The sequence below is a fragment of the Mustelus asterias genome, chromosome 7 (genome assembly GCF_964213995.1).
Source record: "Mustelus asterias chromosome 7, sMusAst1.hap1.1, whole genome shotgun sequence".
Lineage (NCBI taxonomy): Eukaryota > Metazoa > Chordata > Chondrichthyes > Carcharhiniformes > Triakidae > Mustelus > Mustelus asterias.
The window spans coordinates 122,805,476-122,822,302 of NC_135807.1; the positions used below are offsets into that span (position 1 = coordinate 122,805,476).

The 16,827-nt window shown below is 46.0% G+C and overlaps 1 protein-coding gene across 1 annotated transcript in view; it reads right to left on the reverse strand.

Moving 5' to 3' along the window:
* Positions 1-4,162: 4,162 nt before the first annotated feature.
* The window catches only part of LOC144495918 (uncharacterized), a 42,607-nt gene continuing 29,942 nt past the window's right edge, over positions 4,163-16,827 (reverse strand). Inside the window, exons 3-4 of the mRNA XM_078216732.1 lie at positions 5,246-7,052; positions 4,163-4,343 (exon numbers count right to left, since the gene is read on the reverse strand). Coding sequence (XP_078072858.1) covers positions 6,780-7,052 — 273 coding nt within the window. The 3' untranslated portion in view covers positions 4,163-4,343; positions 5,246-6,779. The remainder of the gene's footprint in view (positions 4,344-5,245; positions 7,053-16,827) is intronic.

The following is a 16,827-nucleotide window of genomic DNA, read 5'->3' on the forward strand; positions in this document are numbered from 1 at the left end:
ACTATGCTCCTCATTATTTTATAGACCTCTATACAGCCTTCCACACTCCAGAGAAAAAAGTCCCAGTCTATCCAGCCTCTCCTTATAACTCAAACCATCAAGTCCCAGTAGCATCCTAGTAAATCTTTTCTGCACTGTTTCTAGTTTAATAATATCCTTTCTATAATGGAGTGACCAGAACTGTACACAGTATTCCAAGTGTGGCCTTACCAATGTCTTGGACAACTTCAACCAAACGTCCCAACTCCTGTATTCAATGTTCTGACCAATGAAACCAAGCATGCTGAATGCCTTCTTCACCACTCTGTCCACCTGTGACTCCACTTTCAAGAGCTACAACTTAAGTATTTACTATAAGATCTTTAGCAGCTCTTACACACAATGCCTGTAGCCACACTGGTGAGAACTCCCTCACTAATGACATGTCACTCCCTGTGTGCAGGTCATGGCAATACATACATGAATACACATTCTACACTGAGATTTCTGTGTGAATGGAGGGAACCCTTGAAGACTGGACAAGCATGTGTAACTTAATGGCCAGTTCATTAGATGCAGTTCCACCATATGATGGTTTGCCCTATGTTAAAGATTCTGCACCATTTATATTATGGGTTGCTTTCAGAAATAGGCAGCAAGCCAAAACAATTACTCATACAGATTGTTATTTAAGGATTATCATTGCAAGTTTAATTATCTGTTACTTCACCTTTTGTCTGAAGCAAGTTTGGGGGCCAACAATCCAGAAGCCCATCTTTAGTCACAAAATTTGCATTTTGTACCTGCTTAGAGCCAGCTGTGTCAGTTTTTAAAAATTACACCAGCAAAGCTGAGACTGCCATGGACAGAAGCGCTGAAATGTAACTAAATCAAGAAGAAAGCAACTGGAATTTAGGCACTCAGACAAAAACAAAATACTGCAGGTGTTGGGAATTTGAAATGAAAAGAAACAATGCTAGAAAAACTCAGCAGGTACGGCCGCCTGACTTGCTGAATATTTCCAGCATTGTTTTGTTATTATTTGCAGTTCAGATTTGGTCAATGGGGCTTTGTTGTGTTTTAAAATAATTTGTTCAGAAGGGCGTAGTTTCTGAGCTGTGACTTGTACAACCTACTCCCCGACATTCACTTCTTTAACGTTACTCCGATCGTATGACAGTAGTTAGTGACATTTTTCATTTGTATAACATTAACTCTTGGAATCATTTCATTTTCTCTGCACCCTTGTTACATTTGTATGGGAAAAAACAACAACCACTGTGCACAGTTTAGACATGCCCTGTGTGTCTCAGAGCTAGAGGTGTCAGCTTAATTGTGCATCATGTGAAGTGCTTTTGCACTTTTTTATCCCCCCCTTTGACTCATGCTATTGCGTTGTAAAATCCTGGTGTTAATTCACAGAATGGGCGGGGAAATTCTGCATAATAGTTAGGCTGGTGCAACAAACATAATGTTGAATGCAAGTCAGCAACTAGCTTTACAATATAAAGAAAATAATTTGCCAACAGAGACTCGACGAGGAGACTACACCCAAAATGTTAACATTTCTTTTCCCTCTATGAACCATGTTGCAACTCTGTGCATTGTCGCTATATCCTGTTTTCTTTGCAGAAACATTGTTGAATCAAAAAGGCAGCAGAATTCTTAACTGAAATGGGCACATAATTTTGAATCAGAAATTCCTGACAAGAGGGACTCAGTATCTATCCGGCAATGTAAATACTTTGCTTGTAGCTTATGTGAATGGGAAATGCCAAGGCCAAAGTGTGTAAAATCCTCATCTATGAGTTGCTGATGATGCCACGCTGACATCCCATACCGACATTCACTTGTAGTAGCCAGTAGATCGGTTCTCCCCGAGCCTGCATGTTGGACTGACAATCACCATAGGGAGACCAGGACGTGGACTTCACCCCCCATCCACATCGACAGTCTCATTCTGGAGGTTATCGACAGCTTCAAATAATTAATTATCAGCAACGTGTTCCTTTTGTGACGCCGAAATCAATGCCGGGAAAAGCCACAGCTATCTGTCAACGTTGAGAAGGCGAGTGGCAGCACGGTGGCACAGTGGCTAGCACTGCTGCCTCACAGTGCCAGGGGCCCGGGTTCAATTCCGGCCTTGGGTGACTGTGTGGGGTTTGCACCTTCTCCCCGTGTCTCCGGGTGCTCCGGTTTCCTCTCACAGTCCAAAGATATGCAGGTTTGGTAGATTGGCCACACTAAATTGTCCCTGAAATTGTCCCATGATGTGTAGGTTTGGGGGATTAGCAGGGTAATTGTGTGGGGTTATGGGATAGGGCAGGGGGATGGACCTGGGTAGGATGCTCTGTCAGAACGTCAGTGCAGACTCAATGGAGGGACTCTATGGTTCTGTCAGTGTGGAGCAATATCATAAACTAACCAAAAATACTAAGCTCGTGTGTACCAGGCCTGAGTTCTCAGCACCCTTGTTTATAGTAACAAAGCATGGACACGTTAGGCAAGGCAAGAAAAGTAACTGAATAGCTTCCCCCTCTGCCTCAGATAAATATTGGGCCTCTCCTGGCAGGACAGAGTGCCGAATCTGAAAGTACACCAGGGATCACCAACGTGTTTGCTCTCTTTAGTTAGCAGCAACTATATTGGCTGGGTTTAAGTTTATTTTATTCGTGTCACAAGTAGGTTTACATTAACACTGCAATGAAGTTACTGTGAAAATCCCCTAGTCCCCACACTTCAGTGCCAGTTGGGGTACACTGAGGGAGAATTTAGCATGGCCAATGCACCTAACCAGCACGTCTTTCAGACTGTGGGAGGAAACTGGAGCACCCGGAGGAAACCCACGCAGAAACGGGGAAAATGTGCAGACTCCATACAGACAGTGACCCAAGCTGGGAATCGAACCTGGGTCTCTGGCGCTGTGAGGCAGCAGTGCGAACCACTGTGCCACATAGATAACAGCTGCATTCCCAAAGGTGAGCTTGCTAGTGGCATGAGACCACGTGGTCACCACGTCTGCAATACAACGACATCTGCAAGCAAGACCTCAAATTGGGGTTGGTCCAATTAAGGCAGTAAAACTAGGTGTGCACCTTCTTCAACATCATACCATCATTTACAGGCAGATTGGGGGGTCAAGTGATGGCTAGCCACCTTCCCTGCTAGGTGGTGGAGAATGAAAAACATTTTCACCCCACTTTTCCATCCTTTTCCATCCAACATTAGGCAGAAAAGCAGATGAAAATCAATTATTTCCTGTTTGTCTGGTACTGTGATATTTTTTGCATGTGTGTACACTTTAATTCAGCTGGATTGTTCAGTAATGATTCCAACCTGGGCGGCACAGTGGCATAGTAGTTTCCACTGCTGCTTCACAGCGCCAGAGGTCCAGGTTCGATTCCCGGCTTGGGTCACTGTCTATGCGGAGTTTGCATGTTCTCCCCGTGTCTGCGTGGGTTTCCTCCGGGTGCTCCGGTTTCCCCCCACATTCTGAAAGACGTGCTGGTTAAGTGCATTGGACATGCTAAATTCTCCCTCAGTGTTACCCAAGCAAGCGCCGGAGTGTGGCGACTAGGGGATTTTCATAGTAACTTCATTGCAGTGTTGATGTAAGCCTACTTGCGACTAATAAATAAATGAAAACCTCCGCTGGAGTCTCCATAATTGAAGATTGATATCCTTGGCATTGTGAAGAACCCTGAAATCACAGTATTGTTACAGTGCAGAGGAAGGCTGTTTGGCCCATTGTGTCTGCGCTGGTTCTTCAAACGAGCTTTATGACTGAGTGCCATTCCCCTGCCTTTTCCCCGTACCGCTGCATATTGTTTCTAATCAAATAATCATGCACTGCCCTACTGAATGCTTCAGTTGAAGCCTCCTCCACCATACTCCAGGCAGTGCATTCAGACCTGGACAACTCGTTGTGTGAAAATGTTTTTTTCTCACATTTGTTTCTTTTCCAAATCACTTTCAATCTGTGCTGAATTCTTCTGGATCCTTTTATGAGCAGGAACAGTTTCTCCCTATTTACTGTGTCCAGCCCCCTCATGATTTTGAACATCCCTACAAATCTCTCAACCTTCTTCTTTCCAAGGAGGAAAAAGTCAGAAGGAATTGACAAGATGGCAGCTTTTCAGCTATATTTAATGCATTTAAGATATGAAAACTGAAACAAAATACTGGAGGTCTGTACACAATTTTATTGCTGGGTGACTTGTTTACTTTAAGGTGCCGTATAATCGAATGAGTTGTTTCTCCTTGTAGCTGTTACCCATAACTGTCCTAACAATATCATTATCAGATTCATAGGAGGGGAGTTGGAACTATTATTCGTGGGCGGTATGGTGGCACAGTGGTTAGCACTGCTGCCTCACAGAGCCAGATACCAGAGTTCAATTCTGGTCTTGGGTGTCTGCGTGGAGTCTGCATGTTCTCCGTGTCTGCGTGGGTTTCCTCCAGGTGTTCTAGTTGCCTCCCACAGTCCAAACGACGTGTTGGTTAGGTGCATTAGCCATGCTAAGTTCTCTCTAAGTGTACCCGAACAGGCGCCAGAGTGTGGCAACTAGGGGATTTTCACAGTAACTTCATTGCAGTATTGTTAGCCTACTTGTGGTACTAATAAATAAACTTTAAACTTTAACTTTAAATTGCCCCTTAGTGTCCAAAGATGTGTAGGTTAGGTGGATTGGCCATGGCAAATAGAAACCTTACAGTGCAGAAGGAGGCCATTCGGCCCATCGAGTCTGCACCGACAACAATTCCACCCCAGGCCCTATCCCACAACCCCACACATTTACCCCGCTAATCCCTCTAACCTACACATCCCAGGATACAATGAGCAATTTAGCATGGCCAATCAACCTAACCCACACATCTTTGGACTGTGGGAGGAAACCGGAGCACCCGAAGGAAACCCACGCAGACACGGGGAGAATGTGCAAATTCCACACAGACAGTGACCCAAGCCGCCAATTGGACCCAGGTCCCTGGAGCTGTGAGGCAGCAGTGCTAACCACTGTGCCGCCAAATGGATATGGATCGGGAAGTGGGGGGGTGGGGGTAGATCTGGGTGGGATACTCTTTCAGGGAGTTGGTGCAGACTCGATGGGCTGGGTGGACTGCTTCTGCATTGTAGGGATTCTATGAATCTATGATGATATTTTTAAAAATTGTGTCTCTGGACACAGCTATGAGGATTCTATCTCAGTCCCACTAGGTGCAGGAGGCAATCTGCCTACACCTGTAATGCATCATGTGTTAGCACTGCTCTTGCATTGCTCTGCGCTCTCTTTGCCAACTCGCAGACCTCCTGGGTATCATGTGACAGCTTCTAATAGGAACCTTCCTCATCACTACCAACATACACTGCCTCCACAGAAGAATTGGGACCTCCTGGGGGGCTGGGGTTGTTGGGGGTTAACTCTGCAGTGCCACTGCCCATTCTGAAATTAGTTAGGCATTGGTGCAACTGGAGGTGGGAGGTCATGTGATGAAACTTCCCTGGAAAGCGTCCAACCAAGGTGGCAACCCTGACCTTTGGGCCAATCCCAGAGAGTGATTAGCACCTAAAGAACAATACTTCAGTGCAGGCAAGGAGGTTGTGCCTTTGAAGAAGAGAAAAAAATTGGCAAGAAAGAGTCCAGTGCAAGCAAAGAGTAATATGAAAAGACCAAATAACACTTAGCTCATTGACTCTTCCAATGCACTGAAACATCAGAGGCTTTGCTGAAGGAGGTGAAAAAGCACAGGTAATGCCTCCAATTCCATGAAATCTCCCTAACACCTCGGGCAGAGTTGTCCATACTACAGTTCCTGGCCCAGGTGGGATCCGTGAACCCTGGATATCTGGTGTGTGAAGACCCAGTAAATCGTTTTCCTCTCCCTGTGACTGGCACATCTAATTTATTTCTCCTGCATTTTATGTTTTAAGTTCAGATCTGCAGGTTATCTCTCTACCGTTTTTTATTTTCTCGCATTGGGTTTGTGTGGCCCTCTCAGGTCTTTTTCCTCCTTCCATTTGCACACTCTTTGTAACCTTTATGCCTCTACCAATAATCTCTTTTTTTGTGTACACTAGGCTCTGAAAACAGGAGTGTTACAAGTACCAACTTATTATTGGGCGCAATGATATTGGGTCGCGTTGCATTGCTCTGGATGTTCCCTCATGTATTCTCTAATGCTCTGGTGCAGTGTTCCCCCTTCACTTGCTGCTACGCAGGAAGAGGATGCTGATCTGTCACTTCCCTTGCTCTGGATGATTTTGGCAGGTGTCCTCTGTGAGGCTGAGGCCTAGAAGGCCCTGCCACATTAGAAGAATCCTGCTGAGTGGCAGGAGGAGCTTCTGTCACCACTGGATGAGGACTGTGTCAATAGCGGATGGATGGAGGACATACTGCCCCAGCAGAAGTTCCCTGAGAGGTGCTTCCAGATGGCAGCCGTAGCTGCTAATCTTCCACTACTAGGTCCGTATTGTTCAATGGCTTGATGTCCATGCTGCCAGTCCTCCAGTCACCCTGTCTCTGGGTACCTGAGCTCAGGAGATGGTGTGCAGGTTGGAGCGCATACCCACGATTGCATCTGCAATACATTCAGTTTGCCCCTCTAGGACAATTGCCAGTCTGTCCATGGAAGACACTTGGCACTCCAAAGGGTGGGTGATCACAGTACAAGTTGCCTGGATGGAGAGCTCCACAGTCTGGGCCAGAGCATGCAATCCCTCTGGTATATTCACCAAACCTCCATACACCTCTTACTTGACATCCAGCATCTGCCGCCTTCTGGTGGACTCCAGAGGCTCATCATCTAGTCTCTAGATCACATTGCACACTCCTCCGAATGTCTGAGGCCTGCTCCACCATACTCTCCAGCAACTGCACATGCAAATGTGAAGTTCCCTCTCCAGATTGCGACTGCCCTTGTCCTGAGGTACCAATCCATGCCGAGATGCCAGTCGCTGCGCTGGTGCTTGGGGCAGAGAGGATGTGATGGTGATTCCTCCCAGTGTTCTTCCTCATCCTCGGAGGGGAATGATGGATCGGCATCAACATCCTGGTCCATGGAAGAGGCTTCACCTGCACAAGAGAGATAGAGGTAAGGGTGTTAGTCACAAACCTTTCCACAGCTGTGCAAGGCCACAATGTTCGGCAACATTATAAACATGTACAACATGAGATATAACACAATGTAAACACACTGCAACATCAAAACGCTTTCGACTAGGAAATTTTTAAGCAACAATGCGTCTGCAATCATAGAATTCCTACAGTGCAGAAGGAGTCCATTCGGTCCATCAAGTCTGCACTGACTCTCTGACAGAGCAATTTACCAAGGCATCCCACCCACCCTGTCCCCTCCGTGTCCCCGTAACCCCATGCATTTACCATGCTAATCCCTCTAAGCTACACTTCTTGGGACACTAAGGGGAAATTTAACATTCCCAATTTCCCTAACTTACACTTCTTGGGACACTAAGGAGCAATTTAGCATGGCCAATCCACCCAGCCTGCACATCTTTGGACTGGGGGAGGAAACCGGACCACCGGAGGAAACCCATGCAGACACGGGGAGAATGTGCAAACTCCGCACAGACAGTGACCTGAGGCTGTGAGGCAGCAGTGCTAACTGCTGTGCCACCGTGCCGCTCTTGACTTTTAACACCAGCATGGGATTTTTTAACATTCACTGAATCCTGTCAACCATTAATCCACTTCCCACTTGGTTTTTTTCCCCTTTTCTTCCAGATTCAGCCATTTGCTATCTCACCAGATACAGGATTTCCTCCGATCTCGTGTTTGGAAGTTGAGCTGGAGGATTTGGCTGAGGAGAGCAGGAGAACTCCCTCCTCGTACCGCGTTAGGATCTCAGACTCATGGGCATGGCATCCAGTTCCACGTGGGCACCCTTCTCTTGAAGAGAGATTTTGATTCAATCTCCCTCCAGCATACTCCCAGGCTGAGCATTCCAGATCCCAACCATGTGCTGCGCAAAAAAGTTTTTTCTCATGTCACCATAGCCTTGTTTGCCATCTGCCTTAAATCGGTGTTCTCTCTGATTCTCATTCCTTCCATCAACCGGAACAGTTTCTCCCCTAGCCACTCTGTCCAGAGCCCTATCAAATCTCCACTCAATCTGCTCTTCACTGCAAAGATGTGCGGGTTAGGTGGATTGGCCATGCTAAATTGCCCCTTAGTGTCAGGAAGATTAGCTGGGTAAATATGTGGGGTTACGGGGATAGGGCCCGTGTGGGATTGTTGTTGGTGCAGGCTCAATGGGCCAAATGGCCTCCTTCTGCACTGCAGGGATTCTATGATTCACCAAGGAATGTAGGCCCAGCTTCTCCAATCTATCCACGTAACTGAAGTTCCTCATCAACGCAACCATTCGCGCAAACCTTTTCTGCACCCTCTCCAATACCTTCACATCCTTCCTAAAGTGAGGTGCCCAGGTGCCCACCATTATCCAGTTGTGACTATTCATCATAACTTCTTTGCCCCTTGATTAATTCAATTTTAAAAGGATTTTTCTTTAAGGCATCTGGTTTTGGGTACACACTCGAAAATACACCCACGTCCTCACATAACAGAGGCTCAGTAAGAAGTCTCATAACACCGGGTTAAAGTCCAACAGGTTTATTTGGAATCATGAACAGTGACTCACCTGATGAAGGAGCAGTGCTCCGAAAGCTCACGATTCCAAATAAACCTGTTGAACTTTAACCTGGTGTTGTGAGACTTTTTACTGTGTCCACCCCAGTCCAACGCCGACATCTCCACATCACAACAGAGGCTGACTGACCTGCCGTGCTTCTCCAGCACAGTCTTTTTTGTTCAGATTTCCAGTAGATATTCCTTTTTTTTATGTTGACTCATCCCCCCTACTGCTTCCTCATGAAAATAAATGAATGACACCAAATTTAAACAGTTCCTTTGAAATTCAGCTTGGTGACGGGATTGGTGCTGTTGTGACTTTAATTGTCACTGAGCGTGTGTGGGAGTTGCTCCTATTTGTACTCTTCGAATTCAGTGCTTTGCATTGAGAGCCCAGGCAGTGAGCATTAGCAAGTTATTCAACCATGGCTAAATATTTACATATGACTTAAAGTAAGCAAACTGGACAATGGTTAGGCCCCATTTGGAGTACTGTGAGCAATTTTGGGCCCCACACCTCAGGAAGGACATACTGGCACTGGAGCGGGTCCAGCGGAGATTCACACGGATGATCCCAGGAATGGTAGGCCTGACATACGATGAACGTCTGAGGATCGTGGGATTATATTCATTGGAGTTTAGGAGGTTGAGGGGAGATCTGATAGAAACTTACAAGATAATGAACGGCTTAGATAGGATGGACGTAGGGAAGTTGTTTCCATTAACAGGGGAGACTAGGACGCGGGGGCACAGCCTTAGAATAAAAGGGAGTCACTTTAGAACAGAGATGAGGAGAAATTTCTTCAGCCAGAGAGTGGTGGGTCTGTGGAATTCATTGCCACAGAGGGCTGTGGAGGCCGAGACGTTGAGCGTCTTCAAGACAGAAATTGATAAATTCTTGATTTCTCGAGGAATTAAGGGCTATGGGGAGAGAGCGGGTAAATGGAGTTGAAATCAACCATGATTGAATGGTGGAGTGGACTCGATGGGCCGAATGGCCTTACTTCCGCTCCTATGTCTTATGGTCTTATGGTCTTATGGTCTTAATATAACAATGTGACTGAGCTGCCCTCAGTCAAATCATGCTCGAGAGGAAAAAGGGAGTTCAAAAGATTCTTTGTGATGAGGCCTATTTTAAGTCTTTATCCTGTCTTGTTAAACCAGGTGAGCACAGAATTAATTGTTGGCTCCCATCTTTAAATTGGAGCTTGAGTTCTGTCCATAATTAGCCACAACCTGCGAGGGACCGTAGACATATCCCTCTGTTAGAGAGGGAGAGAGAGAGAGAGACAGGTGGTTACCATTCTGCATCAAGCATGGCTGACCAGGAATCTCTCCCACTCTTGCCACCTACCATGGGCATGTTGGAATCTGCCCATCGTGAATGCTGCTTCCATATGGAGAAGGATTTAAACCCAGAGCTCTGCCTCAGAGACCGGGGTGCTACCTAATGAGCTAAGTAGGGTTGAAGGAGACCTCTCCAAATACATTTTTATTCTATTATCCTGATTACTGAATTAATTAATGACATCTTTAACATATAAAAACGTTCTCCAAGAGTTGGAGATTCAAAATCCAGAGAGCACGATTCTCACCGGTGCGTTTCCGAGTTCCGATCTTATCGGCCCCTCACCGGAGCAGCGGTGTGAAACACGCCATGGGACCGCAGAAAGCTCATTTTATATATTAGCATGTCATTAGCGACCACTCTCTCCTGGGCTTCCCCCTCTCTCCCCTCACCAGATATTCAGCAGGCGCCAGTGTGCCACCATCATGCCGGTGCCACTTACAACAGGTTCACCTAGATGTGAGCCTGTCACGGAGGTCTCCCCGGGGTCATTATTGGGGAATATTTAGGCAAGGGGCGGGGGGTGTGGTGTACAGCCCCAGGTAGAGAGGGCAGTGAGCTGGCAATTCCGCCTGGCATTGTCCCTTGGCATAGGTTGGTGCTGGCAGCCAGGCAGTGTGGCAATGCCAACCTGGGCCAAGGGGCGCGCCCCTCTGGGAGGGTCATGGTGGGGGGTGGGGGATTTAGATATGGAGGTGGCCAGACGCAGTCAGAGGAACAAAGATTGCTGGCAGTGGCTGCTTTGGGTGGGGGAGGGGTGCTGGCTCAGAAAGTGGGTGGGGTGGGGTGGGTTGTAAGGTGCCAATGATTGGGGGATAGCGATAGGGTGCCGATGATCGGGAAGGGGGTAGAGAAGTGCCGACTCTGATTGGGGGGGAACCTGAGATCACAGTGGTGGGCTGGGGGAGAGGTTTCCTCAGGGGCACCTCAATTTCTAAGAACCAGGATTTTGCCAGCATCTGAAGACACAGCCCCCTGGATGTTTTTTAGCAGAGTGTCATAAGATCTGGAGAGAAAACCGACCTGTTTCAATGGAGAGAAACACGTGGGTTTTCTTGCCAGAAACAACACACTGCCATTTTTTGGTCAGATTTCGCCCATGGTGCTTTGAATTAGTTTGTTTTTTAAGAACAAGTGATTGTGTATTTCCCAACCCCTCGGTTTTTGTGCGATCCAATTTCTACCCATAACCCACAGCAAACTCGAGTTAGGATTCATTCTGAAGGTTAGTTTATTGCACATGTTCAAAAACCGCAAAAAGGAGTGTCCGCAATTTCCTACCCTGCATTCATATAGTAAAGGGAGGGATACACTAAAGGAAGTTATATTGTGCGGGGACCATAGAGAAAGTAAACATTGGAACCCATGTGAACCAGAGTCCAGAATCAAAATCAAATGAAGAATACTTTCAAAGATGCCGGATCCCTGATGTTTGATTGTGTAAGATTCACTTTTCCAGTGATGGTGTTCTCACAAGATGAAGTAGGAACGCAGAGATTGAATCAGTTCTGTAGGCAATGGTATGAAAGCTTCCCAGCAGAGTCAGGTTAGATGGGGCCAGTTGTCCAACTTGGCCAAAGCTTCTTTCTGTGTGGCCAGTCCATTGGATGTTATAATGTGGAGATGCCTGTGTTGGACTGGGGTAAACACAGTAAGAAGTCTCACAACACCAGGTTAAATGCCAACAGGTTTATTTAGTAGCACAAGCCACTAGCTTTCGGAGCGCGCTCTTTCATCAGGTGAGTGGGAGTTCTGTTCACAAACAGGACATATAAAGACACAAACTCAATTTACACAATAATGGTTGGAATACGAGTCTTTACAGGTAATCAAGTCTTAAAGGTACAGACAATGTGAGTGGAGAGAGAGTTAAGCACAGGTTAAAGAGATGTGTATTGTCGCCAGCCAGGAGAGTTAGCAAGATTTTGCAAGTCCAGGCAAATCGTGGGGGTTACAGATAGCGCGACATGAACCCAAGATCCCCCTGGTTGAGGGCGTCCTCATGTGTGCAGAACTTGGCTGTCAGTCTCTGCTCAGCGACTCTGCGTTGTCGTGTGTCGTGAAGGCTGCCTTGGAGAACGCTTACCTGAAGATCAGAGGCCAAATGCCCGTGACCGCTGAAGTGTTCCCCAACAGGAAGAGAACACTCTTGCCTGATGATCCGACACGGATGCCATCATCGACATGGATGCCATCATCTCACGTGAGAACACCATCCACCAGGTACACGGTACATACACTTGCAACTCGGCCAACGTTGTCTACCTGATACGCTGCAGGAAAGGATGTCCCGAGGCATGGTACATTGGGGAGACCATGCAGACACTACGACAACAGATGAATGAACACCGCTTGACAATCACCAGGCAAGAGTGTTCTCTTCCTGTTGGGGAACACTTCAGTGGTCACGGGCATTTGGCCTCTGATCTTCAGGTAAGCATTCTCCAAGGCGGCCTTCACGACACACGACAACGCAGAGTCGCTGAGCAGAGACTGATAGCCAAGTTCCACACACAAGGACGGCCTCAACCGGGATCTTGGGTTCATGTCACACTATCTGTAACCCCCACGACTTGCCTGGGCTTGCAAGATCTCACTAACTGTCCTGGCTGGAGACAATGCACATCTCTTTAACCTGTGCTTAACCCTCTCTCCACTCATATTGTTGTACCTTTAAGACTTGATTACCTGTAAAGATTCGCATTCCAACCATTATTTTGTAAATTGAGTTTGTGTCTTTATATGCCCTGTTTGTGAACAGAACTCCCACTCACCTGATGAAGGGGCAGCGCTCCGAAAGCTAGTGGCTTTTGCTACCAAATAAACCTGTTGGACTTTAACCTGGTGTTGTGAGACTTCTTACATTGGATGTTAAACAGCAGATTGGGGTTTGCAACTCAGAGAGTAATATTAATCTTACATAACAGCAGAAAATGCTGGAAAATCTGAACAGGTCTGACAGCAGCTGTGGAGAGAATCAGCTATATCAGGCTATATCGATTCAGCTGCCCTATCTATATCATATAGCAATGTGCATAAAAACCAGCTGTATCAATATCACCCATGTTATACCATCACCCAAAGTCAGAATTACCCCTTTGTTTGAATAATTCACACTGTTTCAGAGCTGGGGTGTAGAAAACAATTAGCTGTCATTTAATCTCATCAAACAATCCCAACATTCTCACTCAGCTTTTCAATGCTCCTGCTTCAGCTGTTTAAAATACAATTGTTCTTCATTTAAATGCCCATTGCCTGAAGTTTATATTCAAACATATCGGAACAGGAGTAGGCCACTTGGCCCCTCGGCCTGTTCCCCCATTCAATAAGATCATGGCTGATCCAATTTTAACCTCAACTCCACATTCCAGCCTATCCCCAATAACCTTTCACCCCTTGCTTATCAAGATTCCATCTGTCTTTGCTAAGGGTAGCACGGTGGCACAGTGGTTAACACTGCTGCCTCACAGCGCCAGGGACCTGGGTTCAATTCCCGGTTTGGGTCACTGTTTGTGCAGAGTCTGCACATCCTCCCCGTGTGCGTGGGTTTCCTCCGGGTGCTCCGGTTTCCTCCCACTGTCTGAACAATGTGCTGTTCAGGTGCATTGGCCATCTAAATTCTCCCTCAGTGTACCCGAACAGACGCTAGAGTGTGGCAACTAGGGGATTTTCACAGTAACTTAATTGCAGTGTTAATGTAAGCCTACTTGTGACACTAATAAATAAACTAAAGATATTCAAAGACTCTGCCACAACCACCTTTTGAGGAAGAATTCAAAAGTCTCATCAACCTCAGAGAAATTCTCCTCATCTCTGTCCTTAATGAGCAACCCTTTATTTTTGCCCCTCGTTCCAGATTCTCCCACAAGAGGAAACATTCTCTCCACATCCATTGTCAATACCCCTCAGGATCCTATATGTTTCAATCCAGTCATCTCTTATTTTTCTAAATTCCAGTGAATCCAAGCCTTGCCTGTCTAGCCTTTCCTCATAAGACAACCCGCCCATTCCTGGTATTAGTCCAGTAAACCTTCTCTGAACTGTTTCCGATGCATTTAGATTTTTCCTTAAATAGGGAGACCAACACACTCTCCTGTACTCCAGATGTGGTCTCACTAATGCCCTCGGAATCATCACGGAATCCTAACCTCCTTATCACCATTTACATTCCCTTTGTCCAATTACAATCCCCGCAATGTGCCCCTCACAGTATAAACCTTGTCCTTTTTTTTCTTCAGCTCTGATGAAGGGTCATCCTGACTCGAAACGTTGGCTCTATTCCCCCTCCACAGATGCTTTCAGACCTGCTGTGTTTTTCCAGCATTTTCTGTTTTTGTTTCAGATTCCAGCATCTGCAGTATTTTGCCCTTTTCAATTCAGTTTCATGCACTGCAGTTTACACTATTTGTTTTGGTGCTTCCAGTTCACTTGAGGGCCTAAACATTCAACCCTGTGGTGCCAGTTTTCTGCCAATAAACAGTCTGCTCAGCTTTCAATATGGGAAACATATTCCAATTCTTGTTTTTTTGGTGTGTTTAGTGGGTACCTATCCCACAACTTTCTCACTTCACACTGTTACATCTCTTTCAATGTTGGAGTCTCTCGGTGAGATACTGTTATAATGGAACATCTGGCAGATCTGGCACAGAATTTGCTGCAAAAATAATGGCGAGGTTAATAGCGTTCATTAAAGAGTCCGTGCTATATTCAGCAGGACCTGGACAACATTCAGGCATGGACTGCTCGGGAGCATGTAACGGCACGGTGGTACAGTGGGGCGGCACAGTGGCACAGTGGTTAGCACTGCTACCTCACAGCGCCAGGGACCTGGGTTCAATTCCCGGCTTGGGTCATTGTCTGTGTGGAGTTTGCACATTCTCCCCAGAGAATTGGTTAATTTTTATCCAATTACATTTGGCCCAAACTTTCCAATAGCCAGGTACACAAAGTCTGGAGCCATTCTAAGGATATTGATGAGTACATTACAGGGAACAGAAAAAAAAACATACTTCAGATTACAAGAGGCTTATTCCTTTCTGTAAGATGTGCAGGTTATGTTGATTGGCCATGGGGGTAGGTTGATTGGCCATGGCAGGGTAAATAAGTGGGGCTACGGGGATAGGACTGAATGGGATTGTGGTCGGTGCAGACTCGATGGGCTGAATGGCCTCCTTCTGCACTGAAGGGTTTCTGTGTTTCTGTGTAACATTCATGCCACACAAGTGCCAGGCAATGGCCACCTCTAACAAGAGAGAATCTAACCATCGCCACTTGACATTCAATGGCATTAACATTGCTGAATCCTATACCATTAACATTCTGGACCATCAACTAGACCAGCCATATAAATACTGTGGCTACAAGAACATGTCAGAGATTAGGAATCCTGAGGCGAGTAACTCACTTCCTGACTACCCAAAGCCTGTCCACCATCTACAGAGCACAAGTCAGGAGTCTGATGGAATACTCTCCACTTGTCTAGATGTGGACAGCTCCAATAACACTCAAGAATCTCAATGCCATCCGGGACAAAGCAGCTCACTTAATCAGCGCCCCTACCACCACCTTAAACATTCACTCTCCCCATCACTGATGCTTAGTGGCAGCAGTGTGCATCATCTACAAGATACATTGCAGCAACTCACCAAGGCATCTCCAAAAACACCTTCTAAACCTGCAACCTCTACCACCTAGAAGGTTAGGGGCAGCAGACACTTGGGAACACCAGCACCTGCAAGTTCCCCTCCAAGCCACACACCATTCTGACTTGGAAATATGTCGCCATTCCTTCATTGTCATTGGGTCAAAATCCTGGAATTCGCTCCCTAACAGCACTGTGGGAGTATCTACAACACACGGACTGCAGCAGTTCAATTAGGCAGCTCACCAGCACCTTCTTAAGGGTAATTAGGAATGGGCATTAAATGCTGGTTTAGCCATCGATGCCCACATCCCATGATATAAAAAGCTTAAAATGGTTATAGCACGAAAGGAGAGCAAATTGTCCTTTCCTGTCCAGGCTGGCTGCAGGCAAGAGTGAATCCCACTCCCCTGCCATTTCCTCATTTGCTCTGATCAGGCTGCACCTTCAGTGCTGTGCCCAGTTCTAACCGCTGAGCAACAAAGAAGCTATTCAATGTCTGGAGTCATAGCAGAGAAGAGCCATGAAGCTGATCCCCCATGTCAGGGGTTCGAATTGTGAGGGAAGTTCAGAGAAAAGCTTTTCAGCTTAGAAAGGAACCTTTTGAAAGGTGATCTTACAGTTTGTATGCAAAATAAGGTAAAGCATGAAAAAGATTAATACAGAACACTAATTTAAATTAAGTTGTGGGACAGGGATACAGGTTCAAGCTAGTAAAAGGTAAGTTTAAGACTTAATATTGGAAACAATTTCCTCTCACAAAGAACTCAGAATGTATTTATGAACAACATGGTCGAGGTTAAACTCTAAATTTGTTTAATAATAAGTTTCATGGAGCAATGCGGGACTCTAGATTCTTTCTGCACAGATAAATTAGACTGTACCAATTGGTCTTCTCCATCAGTAAGCATCTTGTAATCTAAATCCTTTATCTCCTAATTGTGCATACTCACACATATGGCAATTAACAGTCTTCTGCCAAGTACATCATCCGCTAAAGCTAACACATTCAACCATCTTTCCATTCATAGATTAGTTAACAATTCTGCTAATACTGCAATGATGTGGCGTGGATGGTTCTAATTAACATAACAATAAGCAGGGATGTTTAAAATCCTAAACACACCTACATATAGTCCCATAAAATACTTCCTTCTACTGAGTGTTCTTTTGTTTTTTTTGTAAAGGGGTTTTAATGATTATGTGCTCCT